This window comes from Oculina patagonica, chromosome 5 (genome assembly GCF_052425735.1).
Source record: "Oculina patagonica isolate OP01 chromosome 5, crgOcupat, whole genome shotgun sequence".
NCBI lineage: Eukaryota > Metazoa > Cnidaria > Anthozoa > Scleractinia > Oculinidae > Oculina > Oculina patagonica.
The window spans coordinates 4,496,438-4,522,452 of record NC_135762.1 but is presented as its reverse complement, the minus strand read 5'-3'; the positions used below and the strand labels follow the sequence as shown (position 1 = coordinate 4,522,452).

Here is a 26,015-nt window from a genome sequence, read left to right as displayed (position 1 = left end):
CTGAGAGTCAAGGGAGAGGTTTGGAAAGCGCTCAAGGACAGACTGACTAGAGGGGTGCATCCGTTAACATTCTACAAATTAGTTTTTTTTTCTAAAGTAGTAAAACGATCTCTATGTCTGCCTTTTTTTATTAACGTTTGCTGTACACGCGGTTGTCTTTTTTAAAAAAAATCAAAGGCATAACACTAAGGCTTAAGAGAAATTTTATTTGTGTTCTGTCTTAAAAAGTAAAAATAAATCGAGTCCTTGAATTCCTTGTGGCTGAACAGGAAACGCAGGAATTATGTCAAATTAAAAGCTATTTTTCTCCGCTTTTTGAAAAAAATCTTGTTCAGGCTCCTCCAGGAAATTTGTGGAGGAACAAGTTTATTAAACACATGCCTACAAATAATTGGTCGGTGTTTTTACAAAATTCGAGGCCGGGGCTGCCTAGAAATTGACGAAAGAACGAGAAAAAACAATAAAAATTCACGTGCAAAATGTACAAGCGCATCTTATCTGTAATCCATTCCAGTGGAAGCTGTCAAATGGTATAATTAATGAGTTTTGATGAGCTACGCACGACGCCGCGGTCGAAAAACCGCTATAAACGAGAAATTGAATAATTATAAGGCAAATTAAAGAATAAAGACTTTGCGCATTATTCGAGCGCAAAATCTTAATTGGCTTTGCAACGCCAAGTGAATTGAGTTCAACACCATTTTGTTTTTACATCGTTATGTTTCTTATACACGCCTCCTTAAGTAAATTGCTGTCTTGCTGTTAAATAAAACAAACGCTTTGACATATCCTGATTGGGTGTTACTCGCCCCGAGTCAGTGCGGAAATTTATCTAACCTTCTTGTTCTTATTTACAAATCGACGATCGTAATACCTGACCAAACGAGGAACTGCGAGAGCAAAAGACCCATGAGGAGTTCGTCAAACTAAGGAACGCCCGCTTGCCCCGGCGAAGCTCGTCACATTGCAAGTGTTCGAGGTATTTCAGTCGGGGGTAAGAGTTTATTTTACCATTTTTTTTTTTTTTTCTCCGGCGGCATTCTAGAGACTCTTGACGGTTTATTAACACTTCATTATTCCTAACGTCTGATCCGATTCATGTAATTGGATAACAAAGTGTGACACGTGACCCAGCTTCGTGAAAGCAAATAAAAAATTGCCGTACTTCAATTCAAGAAGACATTGTCAAACGCACCATGTACAACATATGCATAACAAAAACCATGGATCGATTTAGCAACAATGGCCTCACTTATCCGATGAGCTCGCATCCCACACCAGGAAGGACCAAAACTCAAGCGCAGCTCTACAATAATGTGCCTAACAACGCGACACACCACATCACCCCTCTTCCTCGCTACCGGCCAACGCAGGCCCCGGAACAAGTACCCCTAGATTGGAATATTCCGTTTCTTCCCGAGCTCTCGCCTGGGTTTTCAGCTACTCCTCAATCTTTCGTCCAAGACTTGAATTCAGCTTTACCACCGTTCAACGCAAGGGTTTATCAAAACGTGGCGCGAGCTTCCCAGGGCGTCGATACACTCTGTTTCAATAACTTCTCAGGTGGGTTTCGCTCTTTCTCGTCTAATCATCCACTTACAAATAAGCTGACGTTTCACGAGTGCACGCATGTTTACACCCTTGGCGGTGCGCTCAAGTTCATTTCCATCTATTCAACTGCTAATTCTCAGGGTTTACTCTAAACAAAAATCTTGCAATTAAGTGAATTGCCCTTTGCTCCTGCCGTGAAAAATTCAAGTCAGCCTGTCAGGTCCAAGATAAATAACCGATCTGATCTTTAACTTTGCATGCATCTAAATATATAATGGAACATCGTACGCTTTCACCAGCTAGCTTGTTTTTTTCGTCGTAAATGCACGATTTGGGTATAAAAGTCGGGCGCCTTTTCTGACCTGCTGGAAAGTACAACTGAACTGCCTTTTGACATGAAAGGAAAGCTCATGCGGCAAGAGAACTGCTTTGGTATGCAGTGTGTGCTTCGGCCTTGATCCGAGCGTTTCGGCGAGCGGACAATCTTGAAAATACTTGAACAGTAATTATCACCGTTAGCATCCAAGTTACTGAAACTCTAATGATTATTTGGCCGCCCAAGATGCTACAAGTTTGCTGCACCGTTCAAATTTGAAAATCGCGCAGAGAAAAACTGGCCATTTATAGCCTCATAGCTAAGGTTCGTTTTTGAGTCTTGGCCTGCCCGGTTGTCTAACAAATTTCGTGAACACGCGCAAATTCATTCGTCGCAGCTTGGTTCTTCGTTTGTTTTAACGTTCAACTTCCATTGTCAATACACGTTGTTGACATAGCAAAGCAACCAAAAAAGGACCCTAATTGGAGGTTTGTTGTAAATCCTATCAGCGACCTTTCTCGATTTCTGTCATTCAAAGCTCAAGATTGGGTGTGACGCTTTCACGGAGAACAACACAAATTCAACTGCACTAACTCGCTCTGTGCTACAAATTTCAACGATCTTGGTTCTTTTAATCGTCTGGTAAGATTTCCATCAGCTAAATGGCAAAAACGGGTCGTAAATGATGCGATGCCCCTCATGCATAAGCTGTCGGGAGTCCACTGTCGTAGATGTGATAGAGAGATCACTTACATAGCTTCGCACTTCTGTTTATGAAGCTGCGAGTTGCTTCAACATGATTTATGGGTTTTTGGAATTGATTTATGTTCACTAAACGGTACGTGTTTAGTTTAAGAGTTCTACTCTAGGGATTTAATGACGCAGGAACCTTGTTAGTGCAGTCTATACAACTCCAACTAACGACCACAAATCCTTCCGTGGAATTACCTAGCTTCCCCATGATTTCTTCACTAATCTATTGCTATGCTGTTTTCTACGAGCAGTTATATTGCGAATTAAGCTAACTATAACTAATTCTTTGTCTTTAAAGAGAAGAAAGTTGCGCGGACTTGATTCTTTTGCTAGGAAAACTAGAAAACAGTGGGGAATATTTGTCGAAACAAGATATGAGGGATACAAACTTAGTGAAAAAACAAAATGGACGACCTGCATGGAACTGAAATTACCGTGGTTTTAATTTACCCCAGGAAGTATTTAATAATGGAGACTGAGAACAATGTAGAGCTTTTAAACGTTTATTACGAAGAGAAAAGCTTTTTAATTTAATTAATTAATGTTGCAAGATAGGGTATTAGGCAGGTTTTTGTTAAGCTTTCTTTGGTCGCGACATATTTGGGCTGGGAAGGCGAAGCAACAGATGCAGGCTGATAAACAAAGGCATCCAACAAAGTTTCTTTAATTTAGACATGGTATTTTAATCCTGGTTTGATTTACGAGCCGTCAGACTGTTAACCAAACGGATATGCTTTGTCAGGCAAATTTCTATAGACAATTTCAGTCAACTTCCATCGTTTGGTCATTGCACAGTTTCCTAAAAATGTCTCTCCAAAGTTACCATTTACTAACGTGCAAGGTCTTTCACGAAAGTTTTGCACTTAATTGTTCATAATATCCGTACCAGTTGAAGCGAATTCTTGAAAAAACAACAATCTTATGACCTTTTTTGTTTGATTTTTTCAACAGAACAGAGACCAAGAGGTCGGGGAAGAGAATCGTGGAGCTCGGCAACTGTACGCTCGCGAGCAAGAACGGCCTACACAACAAGGCAGCAAGTTGAGTTGGAAAAAGAGTTCCTCTTTAGCCGATACATCACCAGAGCGCGCAGAATAGAACTGGCCAAGACTTTAAGTCTCTCGGAAAAGCACATTAAGATTTGGTTCCAGAACCGAAGAATGAAAATGAAGAAAAACGAAACATCATTTGAAAGTGGGAAGACAAGCCCCAATGAAATACGACGATTGTACAGTATGGCAGATGAATGAGTTATATTACCTTTGATTGTTTTGAACGTTTTCCGTTTTTATCATTTATTAATGTACTTTTGTCTATACTGTACATTCTGATATTGTATATTGAAGATCTGATGTATAGTTTATTTCTTGGAGTCAATACGAAATTTATCATAAATATATTGGTATTTATACTACTGCACGAACTTGACTAAAAAATTCCATTCACCGAATTTAACTTATCTTCCAACGGCAAGCACCGTTTTCACTATAAATATTTTAAAGCACAGTTTGAAGCTCGATCTTCCCAAATGTACAGTGCGTGGTTTTAGGAAATTTAATGAATTAATCTTTTGATATTTTCAATTTGCGCATTTAAAGGTAAAATGTCAAGTCCACAGTCGTACGCAGTTTTCAATCAATCAACTAGTCACTAGACTTCCCTTTAGGAAACGGGGTGATTGTTTAGAAGCAACCTTTTAAAATTACGAAGTAAATCGCTGGTTGACTATACTTTCACTTCGAAACCGTGTCAGGTCCACATTTTCCATGGAAACTCAGTCTAAACGATCCTAATAAGGACTTGTATTTGAACTTCATTCAATATATGACCTGAAGAACATTCCATTAGACTCGGCTTCAATTAATCGTTAATTAGGAAACCTGCAAAATGAATTCTAGGGATATTTTCACTGAACTGGTTTATGATCTCGGAACAAAAGAAAAATAACTCGTTTAAGTTTCTGGTTTACGTCTGGCTTGAAATTTGCTTGCAAAAGGCAAAGATATGTATCGTTTATTCTGGTTATGGGGAAAATAGCATCTTTCTTTCTTTGTTTTTTGTTGTTTTGTTTTGTTTTCATTGTTTACTTTGTAACTTCACAACTTCACTGCGGGGCAGTGAAACACATATATTCTCCATTTGTATTATCAAGTGTTAAAATAATATTTTAAGTCAGTTGTAAGTCTTATAATTTTTTGGAATTTTAAAATTTAAAAAAAACCACCAACAGAAAAAATATACCCTAACTTTACAAATGAAGCTCTGTTTTCCTTTATACACTCGGTCGGAAAGTCACAAATTTCAATATGGTTATACAATGTTCAAATTTCAAAAGCAAAGAACTGTCTTTTGTATAATATGACTACAGCAAACAAGTAAAGGAAAGGATAGCTTACCTATATATTACTAAATTTAAATCAGTTTTTGGAAACTTTACAGAAACGACAGGCTTAACCCATCCAACCCTTAATGTCAACATACAAGTGAAGCCAGAATTTTTTTCTGGTTTCTTTCTTTTCAATTTCTTTAATGACCTTTAATTGCAATTCACTGCGAGGATCATTTCTTCACTTTACATCTAATCCGCTGTTCACATATATGAATTATTTCATATCTATACGCCCTACAAGTTCTCCTTGCTGGTCCCCCTACATTTCTCATAGTGTTAGAAGAAATGATTTGATGCTATGATGTATCTATCTCTTTTTTTTCTTCACTGGTCTCCCTGCATTTCTTGTATTAACTTATTGGAGCAATTTCCATTTTATGGTATTCTGAAGACAAGTTAAATTCTGATCGCTTTTTACCACTGAAGGGGTTTATAAGCCAGCGGATATTTACATTGCGTTTGTTTTTACACCCCTTCGTAACAGAGCTGGTGAAACCAGACCCAAACAGTTTTTTTCCCTCCCTGGTGAATTTTCGACCTCTGTGGCCTTCACAGGCTCCAAAAAATTCCAGTCTCAGTTTATTTCCCTCCCTGGTAGAGTTGTGCCCCGTTGGAATAAAATTGTTGAATGAAATTTTCCATTCCTGTCCCGCCCATGGAAGGAAATGTTAAATGTCGCTTTTACGGTCATTTTGACCGACTTCGGGGGACGTTTATGATTAGCGCTGTCCCTGGCGAACATCAAGTTTTAACGGTCTCAAGCAGGGGGTTGTTTTTGTAAAGGATATTTATAGTATTCGTTATTCTAGTCCAAGAAGGTTGTTCTTTGTTTTTAGAATCTACTTTCAACAAGAACGCAACGCAATCGCAGGGCCAAACTAGAAGACAAGACGAGGCATATGCCTCGTATTGATTTTTACCCAAAATTAAAACAAAATTGGTTTTGTTGGGAAAATAATCCGCAGTTGAAAAAAATTGATTTTACTCAAGAAATACCACATGGAAAATGTCACTGAAAGAGTTTCAGAGCTTCTAGATTTCAACATTTTCTGGAGGGCATGCCCCCAAAACCCCCTAGCAAGATCTTGTCTCGTCTATTGCTATTGCCCTGAATCGGTAAACAGGTTTTTGTCTTCTTTTTATGAGCACCATGGCCCAAGCTATTGAATTGCCTGACTAAAAATCATGAGTTTAAAAACAATGTGGATAATTAAATACCAGTTACTCTGTACTTCCGTAGAGTCTTGCTTCCGTTTGTCTAGTCCGACCTACTTCCGGCTATCTCCGAAAATCATTCAACGTAAGATGGCATTTCTCATGTCAACCAGGTTCAGTAAAAGTTGAGAAGTTCAGTTTATCAGGGAATATTCAGTATAACGTCACCACTGAGCTTTAATTAGTTTTTTATTTTCAAAACTCCAACTTTAAAATAATGATGCTATGTGCCCAAGCTCAGTATAAGTCTAATCCCCGGGTCTATAAATTATGGGGGGGGGGGGGGGGGGTTTAGGGGGGGGGAGAGGAGGTGTATTTTTTATAAAAAATAAAAAAAAAAAAAAAAAAAAAAAAAAAAAAAAAAAAAAAAAAAAAAAAAAAAAAAAGGGGGGGGCGGCCCCAAAAAATATATCCCCCCCCCCCCCGGGAAATATCTAATCGTAATTCGATGTAGATATCCCGGGAAAAACTATCACGAAATCCATAAAGATGCAAAGTTGATATTAAGCAGAAGGCACAGCCTGGCGACCCACTTGCTATTTCACTCCCTAGGAAAATAACGAAAATCCCCTCATGAAACTCAAATCAAACAGGATTAGTTAGGGATTCTGAGATTTGAGAAGACAATCGGCCACACTTGGATTTGAAGAGATTCAGATTTTAAGCTTTGTTATCAAAAGCTTAAAATACCAGACGAAATTTAAGAAATTGACGACAGTCTTGTTGTAATACACTGTCTGGTGTTTGCACTTGCCAACACGGCTAAACCGCAAAATGATTTTGTTTTTTATGTTTCGCGCGATTTGCGGTGCTTCTGAGTGCTTCAACTTATCTCAACAAACATATTGTCTAAACAAGTCTAAATGACGCCACTCTAAGCTTCGCATGCTTACCGTTACAACGATTAGCTCATCAAGATCTCGGCTAACAATAGCAATTAATATCTGTCACTTTATATATCCGCTCGTCATTCATAGGTAATTGCTGGGTCCCAGTCCCTCGAACGAAGAAAAATCAATTAGCGGGTCCGCGTTGAAACACGGGAATATCCCAGGCTTCTCGCGATATCCGCACTCCTCTGGATACTCGCGATCAGGGCGCTCGCGATTAAACAAAGCTCTTACTGGCGTGCGCTTTTTTAGTAATTTATTTTGTTTTTAAAACAAGTTTCCGGTAAGAATGCTCAGCGAAAATAAGACGGCGGCCAGGCTGGGGAAAGGGGGGATTTATTTTTCAGGGGAAGTACTGAGAGATGTGCCATATTCTGATATGGTATATTATTTTGGTTCTTTGTTGATAATACTTTTTGCGACAGGAATTCAACGCTCGGGCTGACTGTGGGAACAGGGGCTGTAAAATAGTCATTATTTCTTGGTCGTTATATTTTTTACGGCAAGTTTCATGGTTTCTTGGGTGTTACAGGCGGCTTTGATTACCGCTTTATGGTTCTCAGCAAAATAAGAAATAAGCTTAATATAAATTGCACCTTTGTTTAGCTTGTATGTTTTTACTTTTCATGGCCATGCAGAGAAACAGTATTTTCCAACACTTTTCTGTTAGCATTTTTCTCTTAAAAAAATTTGACCTGTTCCGAGGTAAAACAATAGAAACCTGTACTTTCAATTTTACTTCTTTCCTCTACTTCTCGTAGAAGTGTATGTGCGGTGTGACCAAGCCAGTTATACATGCAATTATTCTTCGTATTTCGTGTCTACTGATTTTTACAGCATGTGTTGCTACGGTCTATACAACTTGTAGGTTTATCGTTATAAATGCATCTTTTCATCTCTTAGTTGCAACGCTGTCTTTCAAACGTCTTTTGCGCTCAGAAAATGGTGTTCCCTAAAGGCCACCACATCTAAAACAGAAAGTAATATACCCTGAGCCTGCGTGCAGACGTCTCCTATATTTCAGTTTGTGTCAGAGGGGTGAGCTTTTCCGGCGTAGGCACTATAAGGAAGTATCAGAAGTCTACGTACAGGTTATGGTCATGGGCTCCTGTTATGGTTCATTTACCCTTGTTCCAGCAGAAATATACGCAAAGAGTTCAAAGGAACGCTGTAAAGCGCAAATCTTTGTTATTTCGTTGAGTTTTCTTAGTGTTTTTAGAGATTCTGTGATTACATTGATGACTGATGAAAACCACGCTTTACTTGATTTTCGCCAGAACTTCACGCGCGCGAAACTGTGCAAGGCGGGAAAGTGACGTCACGCGATCAAGACGGAAGCTGGCTTAGTGAAGCCCTATTTCGGTGCTCAAGGTGAATCTCCACAATCTCCGCAAATTCGTCTCTACCAAGAAGCCGGTAACCCAGCGGCATAAGTTGTAAGATGACATTGTGAAAACGCTCGCTTCCAAAACAGAACAGATCCAGGCCTAACTCGAGCCCCATGCCGTAATCACACTCATCATTAGCAAACTGCACCAAGGTCATGATTTCTTGGAGATCTTCCGAACCTTGCTCTTTCTCTTTTTCGTCTTTACCTTCAGTTATTCGCTTGAGAATTTTCTTTAGTTCACCTGTTTGCAAAAAACAAACAAACAAACAGAAAACTAGGGTTAGTGTATCTCGGGCATTCCCTACAAGCTTGTTTAGAGGGTCTCAATGGGGTGATGGCTTTTACGGTTAACGGTTAAAACTTTGGCTTTTTTACGGCTAACGCTTATTTTATTTCCATTACGGTTAACAGAAGTTAAAAATCAATTTCCGTTGTTTTTAAAAGTTAAAAATTAATTTCCATTATTTAAAAAAAAAACATATTTCAGGTCTCAGGCAGGAGCCATAATTTTCCAATTTTTACACCTATCGGCTAAATTTTTGGCCGTTTTACCTGATTCGTCCCCAATTTTCGCAATTAAGGTGATTCCACGGTATTGCATTGCGCATCCTTTCTGCGCATAAGTTTTCGCGTCATTTAGCGCGCGCACGAGCGCGCGCGCACACAGAACACTACGAGATTCCCTTCAGGCTAAGCTCGGTAGGGAAATAAATGGTCGTTTTCTCTTGAACGAGCACGGTGACCCCCATTTTTTAATGCATTAATTTAAATGTCAAACTGTTGTCTACAATATATCGCGATTTAAAAAAAAGTTTAAAATTCTACATTGAGATATTTTAATTTTAATGCCGTAAAAAACACGTTTTTAGGTAGTGCCGTTAACGTGCGCACGGAGCAAAATCTTAAATTTCTTTCATTATCTTAATTCCTGTACAATAAGAATAGTTTTTAATATAAGATAAAAGTCCTTTTTGTTGAACTAGACTAGTTCTTTAATGCAAAATGATTTTTTTCTGGAAACAATAGCGATCCCCATTTGGATTACTAGGGTTCCTAATATATATCTCGCGGGTCGTATATTTACTAAAATGCCCATCCATTTTACACAAAAACTAGCGCGGTGACCCCCATTTTTTATTTCATTTTTTTAATGCTCATAACATAATTGTAACCTGGACCAAGTTTCAGAAAATTTTTAATACTCCTTCTATTTCAGTGGAATCACCTTAAGAGACGACTGGGGACGAGTTAGCCGTTTTACGGCTTACGGTTAACCCCCAGACCTCTCATGTTTATAAAAAAAAAAAATGGATCAATTTAGGTTTCTGGGAAACTGCTCACCTACCCCTCCCCAAACCTAACATTAACCCTTAGTTATCGCTTTGGGCAAAATGTTAGGTTTGGGGAGGGGTAGGTGAGCAGTTTCCCAGAAACCTAAATTGATCCAAAAAAAATTAGGAAAGAAGCTAGGAAAAGGTGAACAATGGTTTGCTTTTGTAAAACATTACCCGGCAAATGACAGGAATACGTTAGGAAGTGCGGATGACTTGAATGATGACGAGGATGGAAATGGATTTCATGTGCCAATCACATACTTGGAATCTTTCAAGTAAAATCTTTGCAGAAACTTTGTTCCAATGCATCTACAAAACTTACTCTTCATAAAATCGAGCCGCCTCAGGTGTATTGACTAATTTTCAACAAACACCTGCTGACAGCGACTTACTCAGGGATCCAGGGTGGGGAAGGGGTTCTCCACACTGTATTAGATCCAGGTGCTTTGCTGCAGCTTTGGAATTTTTACCCTCGAAAAACTTAAAAATAGGGCCCCAATGGGTCCATGTGTTTTGCTGCTAGAGCAAAGTCTTAGGGAACATGTTGATGAAAGACAAGTGAGTCGAGATTGAAATCCAACGTCTTTTATTGTCTGTCACTTGTGTGCAGGTTAATAATTGCACTATATTGTAGTCACTTTGTGTTAATTCAATCCTGATAATTTTACTGATCAAAATTCAGAAATTATAAATAATCGCACGCGCACCGGCGTACAACAACAGAAAGACGGCGTTGAACGTAACGCAAAGTTCATTTTGAAAGCGAAAGTTTACAAATAATTATTATCATTCGTCAGTCATCCCTTCACGCATGAACACTCGTCGAATTTCAGTGTCTTCACAACAAGATCGGAAGATCGATAAGGACCAATTTTTGATTCTGCGAAAGTTCGTTTTCTTAAAGTTTTAGAAATTTGTGAAGTTGGAGGATTCACTGAGGACTGCGTAGCCGAAGATGCAGTGGCTCGCTGGACATCAAATTCTATTTTTCACGGCGTTTAATTAATCTTCACAAAATAAACATGTGGCGCCAGCGCGTCTGGCAGTCTAAAATTCATTTTTCAAAAAACTTTCCCTTTCCAGCTATTTTAGCGGGGCTTATACTATAGTACCTACCTGTCAGTCGTAGAAAAGCTGAAATTTAAGGATGAACTGTTTATTAAATGAAGACCGTATTATTTTTTAATAACTAGTAAACAAACTGGTCGCCACGCATTTAAACACGAACTGACGAATGTTGCATCTGATGCAGTGAATCTGGTGAATGAGAACTTCCTTTAATATTTCTTTGTTTTCGACGGTGTGCACCACTGAATAAGTTTCTTTCCCATTGTGATGTTACTAGTATTAATTCGTTTCTAGCTGTCTTTTATATAGCTCGAATACAGCTACAATTAGCGGTGCAGCCTACCAGCATGGAAAATTCCTTTCCAGCTGTCTTTGCGTGACAAGTTACACGTTCATACATTTTATTTTAAAATATGAAGTTCAGAGTTAATACAGTACTAGTATGCTGTAGACAGTGTAGACAAGGTGAGGGTAAGTTTATTTTCAAAGCGAAAGTTTACAAACTGTGCACTAACCGGTCCTTTGGAGAAAATATTTATGACCTTCGGCGAGGTTCCAAGTCTTCGCTCTTTTCGTAAATGATGAAAACTGCAGAATAATTTTCTCATAAAACTGGAGTGGTCGCGCCACAGTTTGTTTTCTTTCCCAATGCGATATACTTTTAAATCGGTTTTCTGTTTTCCAACGTGTCCAACGTGGTTTGCGTTCGAATACTTTGGCCCGTAACTTCGAATGCGATCAGCGCTACGGTTCATTGGTTTCGATTTTGTTTGTTCATGGATTTGATTGACATCGGTAGTTCAGATTTCTCCTCTGTTACGGCACTTACACCTTACACCTTACGGTCCTTACGGCACAAACTTCAGCTCTCAATGTGTTTTGCTTGCAGCCCTTGCGGCTGCAGCAAAACACAAAAATTCAGCACCTCATCTTAGGCTCAATAGGTAAAACCTGACTCGTCCACTAAGAAAATACCAAGATGCAGGCATCATTGCTGGGAAGCAGGGGAAAAAAAAAACAAGAAACATCTGGCAGATCCCCCTCTCCATTATCCTCTAAATCTTACAATTGCTATTTTCTAACAGTTGACTGGGAGCAGTTCAGGAAAAACCAATTAGGTATCATTCAAAATTATTCACTCACCATCGGTCACAGTAAGAGGACGATACCCAACTTCATTAGCATCTACAGGGACAACAATTCCAGCTTTGTGAAAAGTCTTGCTGTTAACTTTCTTGTTTCTGGCCTTGATGGCTGGTGTACTGCTCTCAAGATTGTATTTCAGTTTCTTTGCTTTGGTTGTAAGTGAGGTTTGAAGAGTCTTCAGTGACTTCTGCTTGGATTTACCTTCAGGTGTCTTCAGGAAATCACCAAGAAATTTGCTAAAGTGTTTGAAATAAAATAAAAAACGGCTACCGTATTTACTCGAATAAGCGCCACGGCGCTTATTAAATTTTTTCGCGCCTTGAGTGCGGCGCTTATTCGAGGGCGGCGCTTATTTGAGGGCGGCGCTTATTGAAAGTTTGGACGCCACAAAGAATCTAATCGTTTACAGTAATTGAAAATAGTGTCTTTTGATTTTATTACAATACCTAGTTCTATTGCTGAAGAGAGAAGTTGTGCCAGCTGTCCTGGCAAAGTTCGCGGCCTTCACAACATTTTCAGAACTAGGTATCGTAAGAAAGTTGGATAGAAGAACTAATAGGCAAACGGTAAAACAATCACTTTGAGCTTTAAAACATCGCTTTTGATGAAAAAGAAATGTCCAAGTTTGTTTAAGAGTTGCTTTGTAGTGCTGTTTTTAGTGTAACGGAATTCATCGAATAAGCGCTGCATCGGGACTGCGGCGCTTATTCGGGGGCGGCGCTTATTAACTTTTTGGACCCAAATGCGGCGCTTATTCAGGGGCGGCGCTTATTCGGGGGCGGCGCTTATTCGAGTAAATACGGTATATTTAGAGAGGATGCCACATCAGCTCTAGCTGGTTTTCAAGCGAGCCTCTATCGTCAAATTCGAATTTGAAATTTGTACAGAGGAAATATTCAGCAATGGTTCACAAAAAGAATTGACCAATTAATTAAGGTGTAAGCAGGTACTTCCTAAATGCAGCATGTGTGGAATAGTGGCATAGAGCGGTTTTCACTTGAGTGTCGAAAATGAATTGCGTTTGCTTTGGTTTTGCATTACTACGCTCAGTGATTGGCTTAAAAATCTCGCGCCACTTTATCAGCCAATCAGAACTTAAACCAAAACCAATCGTGACTCCCTCACGCACGTTTTCCTGCGCTTCGTGCCAGCTACATGTATTTGCTTCGAGTTTTGATTGGTTCACTTTATTGTCTGTGTCCTTTGTGATTGGCCGGAGTAATTACTTTGGTTTTGGTTTTACGACACTCAATTGAAAACTGCTCTAATAGCTAGCATATTGGATGCTGGGTTGTGCAAGCTGGGTTTGGGTTCTTGCTAGGGTTATTGTGTTGCATTCTTGAGCAAGACACTTTACTCTTAGTCCTTCTGTCTACCCAGGAATATAAATGGGTACTAGGAGGTACAACCACATGTGAGCTATATAGGTAATGTGCCCCCGGGGGGTACTCCCTATAATGGCCTATACGGGGAGACTCCGCCCGAAAGGGGTACCTTTTTTAGGCCCCAGGTATATAAAAGGGAAGGGATTTCACAAGTTTAGGTATATGAAGGGGTAGGGAAATCTGCCATAATGATATTTAAAAAGGCTTTTACATTAAATATTTCGAGCAGACGCAACTTTTGGCTGTATCGTCTTAATTTATTAAGCGCTACATAAAAATGACAAGAAAACTTCCCGTTTTAGGTAAATGTGATGTCGTGTAGGTATATGAAAGGGGTGCCTTTTTGCAATAAAAGGTATACAAAAGGGGTACCTTTTCTATCAAAATGGTATATAAAAGGGTAAGGGGTTGGATCTCCAGGCGGAGCCTCCCCGTACAAAACTTTTTCAAGCACCCCCCCGGGGAATGTGCCTCAGGATAGGGTATGGTTTATGAGGTTCTCAGCCCTTTTTGCTCATGTTACTGCTGTGATCCCAGTGTGATCCTTAGATAGCATTCCTTAAAATTGTATTAGCTATAATTTTAGTGCGTAAAAGTCCAGCTAAACAAGAGATATGGTCTATTAAAACCAAACTACCTGATGAGGTATTAGCAAAGAGATTTTTTAAAAATTTTAGTTTTGTTGTCTCTTTTTTGTTTTAGTTTTATTTTTCTACAGAAACTGGGTTAAAGTTTTGTGGTGTGGGGCACTAGGACCTAAAGAAGTTTTTGCATACCTTACTGCAGCAAAGAGGTTTTCACCAAGAACTGTAAATTCACAAGTCTTCTTGGCCTGGTTAGAGGCCACAAACACCGGCAAACTTTTGGGGTCATCTCTGTTAAACAAAAAATTAAATCATGATACTTCAGTTCATTTAAATGTAAAACGTATCTGCATAAAGTAAACTTGTTCTTTCTGTTGATTTTTACCTGTAGTAGCCCAAATGAAAGCCTGCCTCATCGTCACCTTTTATTACAGTAAGAAATTCTGGAGGGTCATAGTAATATCTCCAGTGCAGGAGATAAGAAGTGATGTCTGACTCATTGATGTCATCAAATGATCCTGACAACAAATCATATGGACCAACCAGCTTTAAGCCAATGGAGTCAGTCAAGGCCTCTAGCAGTGGGCAAAATAAAGACAGATCATTAGAATAGTATTCTTTTCACAGGGTTTCACACCAATGTCACAGCCTTCCACATAATTGTCCAGAAGGGAGTTATCATTCTACACCCACATTTTGCAGAAAATTGTGGAAATACACCTAAATTGCTAATTTTTTTAGAGATAAAAAAAAAAATTTGGGAACACTTGAGCCCAGGAAGCCCACTCTTCAAATCCGGGCTAAAAGCTTGTACTGATCCAAAAGTAGATCGCAGAGTTCTAAAATGAAACACTGCCACTGACAACCAACATGCACTTTTCACATCCCAGCAAATAGTTTGCACTTATCCAGATTCAGTGATTGATCACCTAGAAAAAACTACTGACACAACAGCTTTAAAAATGCCTTTTCCCTTATGGCATACATCATTGCAACCATTCACAGCCCAAGAGCTGCTTGTTCCTCTTAGCCAGCAGAACCTGGGGCACGAGGAATATGTGGCTCTGAGAACACATGATTTGACTGGCTAAATTTTCAACAAAGGAAATTTAAATCTAGCAAATCAAATCAACTTTTTTAAAACCCCTTTGTTGTAGGGGAATTTAAAACGGTTGATCTGATTGGCTAGATTTAAATTCTCTTTGTTAAAATCTAGCCAATCGAATCATGTGTCCACAGAGCCACTTGTTCCTCGTGCCTCAGGTTCTGCCAGCTAAGAAAGACAAGTAGCTCTGGGGATGAGACTGCAATTCAACCACTTGGTATCTGACTTCCATGTTTGCATAAAAAATGATTTTTCCTGCTATGGTTCTTGGACAACATACTGCGCTCTGACCAAACTGCTGCAAGCTGACCAAGATAAATTGTGCATCAGACTTACCACAAGGATTCTCTTTGTTAAGCTCTTTGCAAAACTCCCAAAAGTCAAAGAAGTCTTGAGGAAGTTCAACTTTGAAAGCTTGTTTCAATTTCTCCTTCCGGTTTCATTCTTAGGTTTACCTGCAATAAGTGTATAGAATATCACATTCAAGCAGCCATAGGTAATGGCCAGTTCCCTCTATGAGATGCATCTGCAGGGTGTATAAATAAATTGCGATGTTACAGCATTCTGGACTTTTTTTTCCAACAACTATGATTCCCTGCATGTGTCTCTCATAGAGGGGACTGGGTATTATTGCTATGTTCTCAGAAGACAGATGCAATTCACAAATGCTCAAAACAGGATTGGTGGGTGTGGGGGGGGGGGGGGGGGGCACGGACCCATTAGGCCTTTTCCATTGATCTACCACTGGCAGATGCCCCCTCAACCTCAAATTAAACCACCAATTAATTATCTTTAACAAGAGTATTAACAACAGTCATAAAATTATTAATTTACTCTGAAGGATTTGTGAAAAAGTGGGTAAACCTGAAAGCACCATGCAACTGTAAAGATTCTAAACTCCCACGATCTTGAATTATTTTCATCGACTTTTTGAAAAACATGTGGAAACCTCGTAAATATAAGGAACATCAATCGACTGACCATCAGAGGTAAAACTCCCAGATCTCAAACTACTCTAAAAGAAATATTATCTAAGCTTACTTATAAGTACAAATGTAGCCAGTGTCCTTTGCCTTACCAGTTCGCTTCACTGTCTGTTGATGTTTTTCAGTTTCCTCCTTGTCGCCTAAGTCCTTTTTCTCCGTTTTTCTTCGCTTTTTTGCTGGTGAGCGAGCCTCGTCCGCCATTTTGAGCATAACAATAAAATTTGGCGGGAAATCAAATTTACATTCGTTCCCAGGCCTCGCAGCCGCTCGGACTTTCATTCCCCAGTTCTCTTTCGACCGTTTTGATTGGTTCGAGATGTCGCGTGAAAACGTCGTCTTCTTTAAACTGGCTAATTTTGTTTAATCTAAAAAATATTCTCTTGTCAAACGTTATGCGTTGCTATTGAAAATTGAAATTATTATTATTTTATTCATTTTTTTTTTTTTTTTTTGGGGGGGGGGGGGGGGGAAGGAGACAACTCGTAGTTAAATCATTACCCTGCGAGTAGGGGTTCCCTTCTCTTTGTACGCGGGAACCTTCAAGTAGAAAGCTAAGAAAGAGAGAGAGTGTAAGTCTCGTTGGGCAATAATTTTCTCCCAAGATTTATTGGACAGCTGGAAAGGGAGGTTTTTGTAGAGGCGTGCTGTCTGCTTCTCAAGAGTTGGGCAAATATCAAAACCTTGCGTCTGTGGCCAGGTTAAGGGGTGGGTTTATTCAAATGAAAATCAAAACTCTGTGAGCATGGATTAAGATTTTTGTCTTAATAAATTTGTCACTTAAACCGAAAAATTCAGATAAGTTTTGGACTTAATTAGTTTATTAAAAACAAACAAATAAATAGATAAAAATAAATAAATAAAATGAAGAGCAAGAAACGACCATAATCATTTTCTATTTCTGTTTTATTAAACCAACACAACAACCAAGCTACATTATAATTTTACTAACTACAAGCTGACAACTTAACCAGTACAGAAATATTTGAACCTAGTAAAAAATAAATTAATGTTACTGTTTTTTTCTGGTGCCTGCACCGATAGTACACATGCCAGCACGTGTGAATCTAGAGAAGATGAACTGAAATAGAAAAGTTTGAAATTTTATAGAAAAAGATGTGATTTAACCACAGTCTGCAATTGAGTTGTCACGCAATACTGTCCTAAAGTGTTGTGTGATGACAAAATTTAGAGCTGAGTAGGAGGCCCAGGGGGGGTACTCCGGCTTGTTAATGACGGGGATGATCGAAGGATTTTTTTGGGTTTGAAATTTTCGATTCCGGGATTTTTTTGGGTTGGAAAATTTGGCAAGTATTTTTTTGGGTGACTTGATTTAGATAGGGGATCTTTTTGGGTATTAAAAACGAACTAAAGTGCCTTGCACGGCCTTGGCGTTTTTATGATATGATGAATAAACAAAAAGAGCGTTCTTTGTGTTATGTCATTGCCCCTCCTGGCAATTTTGGGGTAATTTGACAAGAAATATTTTTGGGGGTTATTTTTGGTCCAGGGATTTTTTTGGGTAATGACGGAAGACTAAGGGATTTTTTTTGGGTCCTGAGTTTTGCCTCCATTTGATCATCCCCGTCATTTACAAGCCAGAGTACCCCCCTGGGGTAGGAGGCTGGTTGAACCTTTGTAAATAACAAATTGAAAATGAGGAACACTGTAATAAAAGCTCTGATTAAAAGAACAATTAGCTAGGGTTGTACGTATTCTAAAATTTTTTTAAGCAGTAAAAATGTTTTAGCAGTAAGAAGCTAATAGTGATTTAAGAGTGACCATGTTTTTGATAGAGCTCTGAAAAAATACAAAGAACCCCAGAATGCCCTACCAAATATCTCCCTCCCCCATATACAGCAACTTTGATAATTACTTTACAAAAACAAAATATATAAATAAATACACAGTTTTCTATACCGACTTGACCTGTGACCTTACTTACAATAGTTTGGTTTATCATAAAGTCTGAGATGGAGAAAAAGACAGTAGTTGTCCTCAGATTGTAAAATAAATCATGTACATTACTGTGATTTGCTGACTAATGGTAACAAAGAAAATATTATTATCTTCAATATATCTTTTTTGTGGTTGACGGATCATTCCTATACTACTTTAACCCTTTAAGCTCTTCTAACAGCCCACAAATTCTCCTTTCTTTTTCTATATCAGTTGGGAAAATTTGACTATAAAGGCTGGTTCTCATATGATTGCCCCGATCGTCTCTGTCGCCTCTGTCGCTTCAAAAAGTTTGCTTGCTCCAATCAACTCAGACTTTGTAAACGACAGAAGCGACAGAGACAATCAGGACGATCATATGAGAACCAGCCTTAAATCAACTTTCCATTTGTGATCATCTACTCAAATTCTACTGTACCACTGTAATGGACATAGTAAGGAGAATCGGATCAGTCGAAATAATACAAATTATGAACATTGTATGGCATAAAGGGCCTAAATAAAGGAAACAACATCAACAACAATAAACATCTTATTTTAGTTAGTACAATAAACTCCATTTTGGGGATGGAAAAAGAACTGCAATGATATGGTCAACAACAATCTACCCTTAAACAGTATTTTTAAAGACCCTGAAACATTGGTATTCACACTCTACCATTGAGCGGGAATATCGTTAAAGTTAAACCACATTTACCACTAATCCCAAAAATAATGCTGCATATAATTTACAAAACAAATGGAGCTGACTTTAAAAAACATGAAAAACCTAATTTGCCCACTTCTGCAATTCTTTCCATTGAACAAAATGGCAAAACAATGTCCCTTAATTTGATATCTTACATAAAATATAATAATTTAATCTTAACATTAACAGTGTTATAACTACAATCTGAACTGTGAAATTTGAAGTGTTTGAGGCAGTTCCTCTTTACCCCTAAGGAACAATTCATTGATTGAGTACCAAATAGCATAAATACTGTGATCAAGACAGGGTTGTTGGGCTGGCAAATGGTCTTACAAAAAAAAAAACACAGAATCGTAGTGAAATTTTATGGCTCTTGCCATCTCGAATTTTTGTAACACCTTCTCAGAATCTTAATTTCTTTTGCAAGGCTAAGAAACTCAGGCTTGCAGGAAAGATACTGGTTTCGCCATTTAGCACAGTCTTGAATTTATCATTTGCCATCCCAGAGTATGGCAACAAAATCTCCCTCTCTTCCAGTTTTTACCCATCCATAGTTTTCTCTGGAGTATGATGTCACAACAACCATGCTTCTTATGTGTAAGAGAAAATGGTTACTGAATACAATCTACAAAGACATCAATTTGTGTTTCATATAAAAATAAAGTCATCTAGGGTCATCTAATCTACCAGAAAAGTGAAGATAACTTCAGGTTTTCAAGGAACCTGCAGTAACATGCAACAGAACATGTCACAGGACTTCGATGCAATATCATAAATTTGCAATTTACAACGGTGTATGTTACAGGCATGCTTTTCATTTATCAATACAAATTATCTCAAGAAATATACAATAATAGAATTCCTATACATAATCCTGGCATGCATTGTCTTGATCCATCAGTCAGGCCGTAGAATTTGCTCCTTTGGTAAGAGTTCTACCAGCAGAACCTAAAAATATAAGAAGAAGTTCACCACATGAATACTAACTTAGTTGTTCAACTTGATGATTGTGACTCTATAAGACAATGGTTTCTATTCTCTCTCAGAACAAGTGAGATGGGTTTTAATTCTCTCCCAATAAGGGCCGGAGTGTATGCAGCAATAAATTTAGCAGCTCTGAAATGTCTGTTTTGTAGCTGCTATTTTTTTCCTTCTGTATTTTGCTCAAAATTACATTACACACAATTTGGCTAAGTGAAAATGAATAAAAATGCCACTTCAATGTATAGCACTTCATGCTTGACAATAAAACAATTATGTGGACTGAGCAAGTCTAACTGGGAGACAGCTGTTAATGAATGACAGAGCCGGTGGAATACGGCTCAAGGTTGTATAGTAGAGGTAAAGTCTGCATCTGGCCAAGTGTCTAAACTTGCCAGAGCTTATCCTTGGGCCCATTTCTGGAAGGTTCTATAAAATTTTTACACCCACAAAGCCACAGCAAAATCTCAAACCTTATGATTACAGAGCTGTTTTATTCCATGATATTTTTAAGTATGAACAGAGGTTCCGTTCATACAAAGTTTCAGACCTATTGCTGGTTTTCACTGTCACGCAATCAAAAAATAAATTCAAAACCATTCAACTACAGAAGCTATGAATTTCAAATACTATAGATGATAAATAGATAAACACTTTCTCCAAGTTTCGGGTCTGTGCGGTGTACCGTTCACGCGTTATTGCCGAACCTTTCCACACGAATTTATAAAGCTTAGTATGGAGATGCCATAACTGTGTCCTTCCAAGGGACACAAATATGGCCGCCGTGACGTCAGAGAAACCATCTGGAACTCAATTCTGTTTACAACAGCGGCAATCTTTGGCTCATGAGCTAGTACAGTTTCACATAAACACCACTTATTATATCTGAAATGTTCATTCTGCACAAAATGAAAAGAAAAGGCCTTTTTTCAAACAAAACAGCTTTGTCACGGCACTCAGCTTGATGTCACATACGACGGAGAACTCCAATATTGAAAATGCTCTGTTTTAAAAATGAATGACACTTTCGATCTGGAAATTTGCAAAAATATATATTTTTAGTTTATCTTTCGCCTAATGACAACGAAAATTTAGCAGGCCTAGTGAATTTTGATTTCAGAATTTTATGACGTAACATGAAAACCAAGAATACACTTCTCTGTTTTTAACATATACTAGATAAACTAAAAGTGGCTTTGAAAAGTTTCCTACAAACTACGCATATATGTGTACTTACGTATTCCATCATGTTACCAGAATTGCATCGCTGTTTATGTAAGCGCCAATGAAGACCAAGCTGTGAAGTACAGACAGTTCAAAGTTTTTACAGCATTCTTCACAGAGGATCAATATTTCACAACATCCTTTCACTGAAGAACAAAACTTTTTTTTTCATTCCCATGCTGGATTTAATGTAATGGATGACACATTCTACCAAAACAAAAACTTCATATAACCTCACAACACATGAGAAACTTAATGCGACTGAGATTCTGGCTGGGGGTTATAACAAAGTGTCAACGAATTATAAAATTTCCACCAATTATTGGAGGCAATTCTATAGTTCATTATAACTTTCCCTTAGTATTACAAGGTCTTGAAATCATATCTAAGACAGTATAATTATCAGAGCAATTTCGGCATCTAAGATGCAGGGGCCGCATTGTGTCTCTCTGAAGGTCAATGGTTAGAGCAGCATCTGACCAGCATGCAGAAGGTCAAAGGTTCAACTCCCACTGGGGATGTAGATATACCCTTTGTCCCACGCCACTCATAACAAATTAATTTACACCTTTCACTGAAAGGATTTACTTTATACAACAATTACCAGTAGAAAGATTATTTTCTGAACACTTGCATACAATGTATGGTATATTTAAAAATCATTATTTATCAGAACGAAGCAGTTTCCACAAAAAAGCTAGATACACAAACCTTATGATAAAGATGACAATTTTCAGCATCTAACACTTTGTTTATTGAATGTTGTGTCTATGAAAAACAAAAAAGATTCAAACTTACAGAAGTTGTTTAACTGAATAACATAAAATTGGGACGGTAAAAGAATTTTGGTTGTTGGTTTTCAGCTGCCCCCCCCCGAAAAAAAAAAAAAAAAAAAAAAAAAAAAGGGCCCGCCCCGAGGGAATAGGGGATTTCAAGGGACGGAGATGATCGAATGGGGGCAAAAATCAAGACCAAAAAAATCCCTAGGGCTTCTAACATAACCCAAAAATCGCTCAAAAAAATCAACAGCAAAACATGTTTGTTTGCATTACCATGAACCTTGAGGTTGTTTTTAATAGTACCCAAAAACATCCCTTCTTAAAGCAAAAAATACTTGGCAATGTCAAATTTTCCTACCCAAATTCAAACCCAAAATTTCAAACCCAAAAAAATCCTTCAATCATCCCCATCACTTGAAATCCTGAGTACCTCCCTCCCCCTGGCGAACAGGGTCATCGGGGCAGCTATTATAATCTTAGATACACATCTCCCTCACATTAGTGTTAATAGTTATGTTCTTGGGATATACAGGCTGTTGTTAAGACTACATTTAAAGAAACTCACTCTTTTATTGAGGCAGACGACAGGCCACATGGACATTCCCAGAGTACAGCAACAACAGATACAACCACAGAGTAACCAGCGAACATTGACAGGCATTGTTTTACTAAGCACTCTGTTCACTCTTGTAACAGTCGCTTTGTATTCTTCAGGTGCTACCTGCAAATTTAACAAAATTTAATGTAGATATAAGTAAATACATTTTTCTTGTTTCTTCTCAGTTCAGCTGTTCAATATCTTGCTTGAAATTTGTTGTTCCAGAAAATATCCATACCCCTCCCATGGAAGGTTTTTTGAGTTGAATCCCTTCTCCCCTCTGGCAATTCAAGTAAAACCTCATACTTTCCTTTAAAAATTGTGGTTTTTGAGAACCCCCCCCTCCCCCAACCCCTCGGAATTTCCAATGACCTTCCATGGGGTGGGTATGGATATTTTCTGGACCTGCACAATGTCAAGAAATGTATCCTTCCATATACCCATTTTCAGACCTAGCCATTTGTGTATGTAGTGGTACAATTTTACCCTTGGTATTTGGTGTTTTTCTTTGTTCTGGTGAAATAAAAAAGGTAATGGGCGATTCCAGAAAATATCCATACCATACCACGGACGGCTTCCATATTTTAGCCCCCCCCCCTTGCCTTCGGAAATTCCAAAATGTGTTATCCCCCATGCCCTCGGAATTCCATAATCGTTAACCCCCCTCCCATTCGGATTTTTTATTTTTTCGTCAAGCCCTTTAGAATTCCCGTCAGGGTTCGCAAATATGCCCAATGTGGCGTATTTTACATTCAATTATTTCAAATAACTCGATCTGTACATAGAGACAGTCATTATGACTCGGAAGATTCTGGGATGAAAATGTAAAAAAAATGAGACTTTTCTCCTTTTCTCTTTACCCTTGTTTGACAGATACAACCTCTACATTAGTTTTACATTGCCCCAAACTGGTGCAGAACATTAAAAATAAGAATATCGTGTGATGCACGTGTGTAAACTCAGAAGATAATACGATCGAGTGCACTGACATATCCGCCATCTTGAATTTGAGCCTTCAGGGTCAGCAGTCGCTCCCAACCCCACATGCTTCAAAATGGCATCTCGAAGCATAGCAAAAGAGTTTCTCACTCCACTGAATGGACTAAATATTTTGTGGATCCGCTTTGACAAGAAAACAAAGAGCGAAAAATTATGAAGAATTTCATCAATGTTAATGCCTCTGAAGCTTGATGTAGAACCCACATTTTATCGACTTTCTTTTGTAAATGAACGCAAACACATGCCTGATCGATCGATACTTGTCTTGTATCCTGCTTCCACAACGCGGTCGTCATTTTGTGCTTTACACCCTGTATTTGCGAATTGATAGTCCACAAAATAAGCATTTTCAAGGAACACGCTATTGTTGTCTCCTCTGGAAATCCAATATCAGGAACTCCCCCATGCCTTCCGAATTCCAGTTCAAAGATCCCCCCCCCCTTGCCCTCGGATTTCCAAAAAGCCATCCGTGGTATGGTACGGATATTTTCTGGAATCGCCCAATGTATGGTAATGATCATGAACATATAACTGCTACAATGGGAATATTATGCCAAAGTGTACCAAAAGTAAAATTGAACTACAGCATGTATCTACAACAACAAAAACAACCGAAGCAGTATATCGCACTTTATTACTCGTACAAGAGGCCAATTTTTTGTTATTCTCTTTCTCTCCTTTTTGAGGACGAAAAGCCTGATGATAAAAGGTAAATTTGTCTAGGTGTTTCAGCTTCAGTGTATCACCAGCAAGGAAAGTTAAAAGTTTGTAATAGACAGTATCGAAACCATTGTGAAATCAATTTTAAGTTATTATGTTTATGTTACTGCCAAATTATCAGCAAAGCAAAACAAAAGAGATAGTAAACTTAATAATATCTTCAAAATAAATGGCTATGTTTTAGCCTGAACCTTTCCAGTAAACAAAAACAACCTTGTGTAGATAGCACATTTTTACTGCCTAATCCGGCTAAATAACAAGAAACATGGCATATTTCCTTTCCCTGAGTGTTGTTTTACACAAATGCCGGCCGGGGCTTGCTGGTGGTCAGTTTATGAAAGGAATTAAACGAAATTAAAATAGACCTTAGAAATGATGGCTTTCATTTTAAACACTGTACGATTCAAAGAAGGGCAGAAGAAACAGTTTTTATTGTTTTATTGCTTTAGAAGACGAAAGATCACGATTCCGCGCGCCACGACTTCGTAAACATAAACAAAGATAAGAGTTGAAGGACACAATGGAAGAATGAGTTCACAGAAATGAGGATTAAAAAAATGCTTTTAGTCAAGTACAAAACATACCGGCTTTGTTCTTCAGCATTTCTTTTAGTTACAAGCGGCGGGTCAACACATTAAAAAGCAAAAATCCCGCATAGATAGTATATTTAAGGTAGTTATTAAAGTCCCCTATAAGAACGAGCACGCGTGTTCTTCAGAACACATGTCCACTCGAAATGACAAACAATCACCTTACCTTAGCACTAAGACTTTGTTGAAATTCTACGTCAAACTTGCTATTAAGTCCGAACCTAGAAGCATCAAGGACAAGCGAAAGGAAAAGGCAATTAACTCCTTGTGTTCTAAGATGCAAAGTGATGAGATGGGCAAAACGAAAGCGACTTGTAAAAGCCAGATATACGAACTTCGAGACACACTTCATAAACCGTAAACACAACTTACACTGTCATATGGCCTACTCCACGAATAACCACAGGTTCCGGCGTCACCTGGATGTGCTCGTCAGAAACACGCGAGCCTCGTTCATCCTCTTGAAGATTTTCGTCAAAAATAGCGTCAAAGTTCGCCATTCACAACAACGTTTTCGCAAAAAAATATTACGGCTCGAGAAGGAAAATCGGAAGTGAAGAGATATTTACTACGGCCCGCATGGGCTACTGGGAATAAAAGAAGAGAAGAGCTTGGTAACAGGTTGAAGACGAGTTCGTCACCAGAGCTCCCCGTCCAGCCAGGTCTGTTATTATTTTCTTTATTTTTATTTTTTTTTGTTTGATGTTTTTATTGATTTAAATTACAAAATACAAAGTTTAAAAAATGCAGATATTACAGTGTGCTAGTGTATTAAAAACAATGTGCTTATAGACAAGAAAAATTAGTTAAAAAAGGAAAAGCCAGGGCTATGAAAGTGCTGAGGAAATTTACATGTATGCAGTGTGCAATTTGGAACAAGGATTGCATATCAGAAAATAAATAAATAAAATAAATAGATAAATAAATAAATAAATAAATAATAATTGGCGCCCCTACTCTCAGACGCAAACAATCCTTCCAAGAAAACCAGCTATCCCATCGGCTTTATAATAGATGGACGAAGATCATGAAATGCATACGCAACGCTGATAAAACGGTATGGGAGAATATTTAAATTCCAATATTTCGGACGGCCTTTCTTCTTCATGGTATTACAGAGAATGACTGTAAGGTAATTCTCCTGGACCTCCTGTCTCAGGGTTTATTTTAAAAGTCTTGCAGCTGCTTTAGCTGTCCCAACGCCCCAGAGGTTTAATAGCTGTCAAGCTAGGCGCACACTTTAATTTATTCAGATCGTCACGCAAAGCATCTCGTCAGCTGGGAGGGAGCTGGAGAAGTGTTACGTGGCGACCCGAGAGCGGCTGCAAAAAAGATGATGACCTGTGGACTACCAATTGATTTGTGCTT

General features: G+C 38.4%; 3 protein-coding genes across 5 annotated transcripts; 1 reads left to right on the top strand and 2 right to left on the bottom strand.

Moving 5' to 3' along the window:
- The first annotated feature begins 1,150 nt into the window (after positions 1–1,150).
- LOC144654912 (homeobox protein Hox-B7-like) lies at positions 1,151–4,832 on the top strand. 2 transcript variants are annotated; one of them, XM_078515151.1, is made up of 2 exons: positions 1,151–1,563; positions 3,572–4,832. In XM_078515151.1, exons 1-2 carry the CDS (start codon positions 1,197–1,199, stop codon positions 3,868–3,870), a joined length of 666 nt encoding a protein of 221 aa, XP_078371277.1. In that variant the 5' UTR covers positions 1,151–1,196; the 3' UTR covers positions 3,871–4,832. The 2 variants fall into 2 exon arrangements, 1 of the variants encoding a protein (XP_078371277.1); XR_013571018.1 differs by lacking the exon at positions 1,151–1,563 and adding an exon at positions 1,756–2,705 and having other exon boundaries at positions 3,572–3,709.
- Positions 4,833–7,585: 2,753 nt separating this feature from the next.
- On the bottom strand, positions 7,586–16,313 carry LOC144654195 (histone PARylation factor 1-like). The gene is made up of 6 exons (XM_078514282.1): positions 16,200–16,313; positions 15,463–15,556; positions 14,407–14,596; positions 14,214–14,312; positions 12,050–12,288; positions 7,586–8,745 (listed from the first exon to the last, which is right to left on the bottom strand). The coding sequence occupies exons 1-6, from the start codon at positions 16,311–16,313 to the stop codon at positions 8,441–8,443; spliced, it is 1,041 nt and encodes a 346-aa protein (XP_078370408.1). The 3' UTR covers positions 7,586–8,440.
- Positions 16,314–17,731: 1,418 nt separating this feature from the next.
- LOC144654910 (cysteine-rich hydrophobic domain-containing protein 2-like) lies at positions 17,732–25,300 on the bottom strand. 2 transcript variants are annotated; one of them, XM_078515149.1, is made up of 7 exons: positions 25,020–25,300; positions 24,814–24,868; positions 22,306–22,461; positions 21,673–21,729; positions 20,975–21,034; positions 18,435–19,704; positions 17,732–18,295 (listed from the first exon to the last, which is right to left on the bottom strand). In XM_078515149.1, the coding sequence occupies exons 1-6, from the start codon at positions 25,145–25,147 to the stop codon at positions 19,654–19,656; spliced, it is 507 nt and encodes a 168-aa protein (XP_078371275.1). In that variant the 5' UTR covers positions 25,148–25,300; the 3' UTR covers positions 17,732–18,295; positions 18,435–19,653. The 2 variants fall into 2 exon arrangements, with proteins under 2 accessions (XP_078371275.1, XP_078371274.1); XM_078515148.1 differs by having other exon boundaries at positions 17,732–18,310; positions 18,450–19,704.
- Between the last annotated feature and the right edge of the window lie 715 nt (positions 25,301–26,015).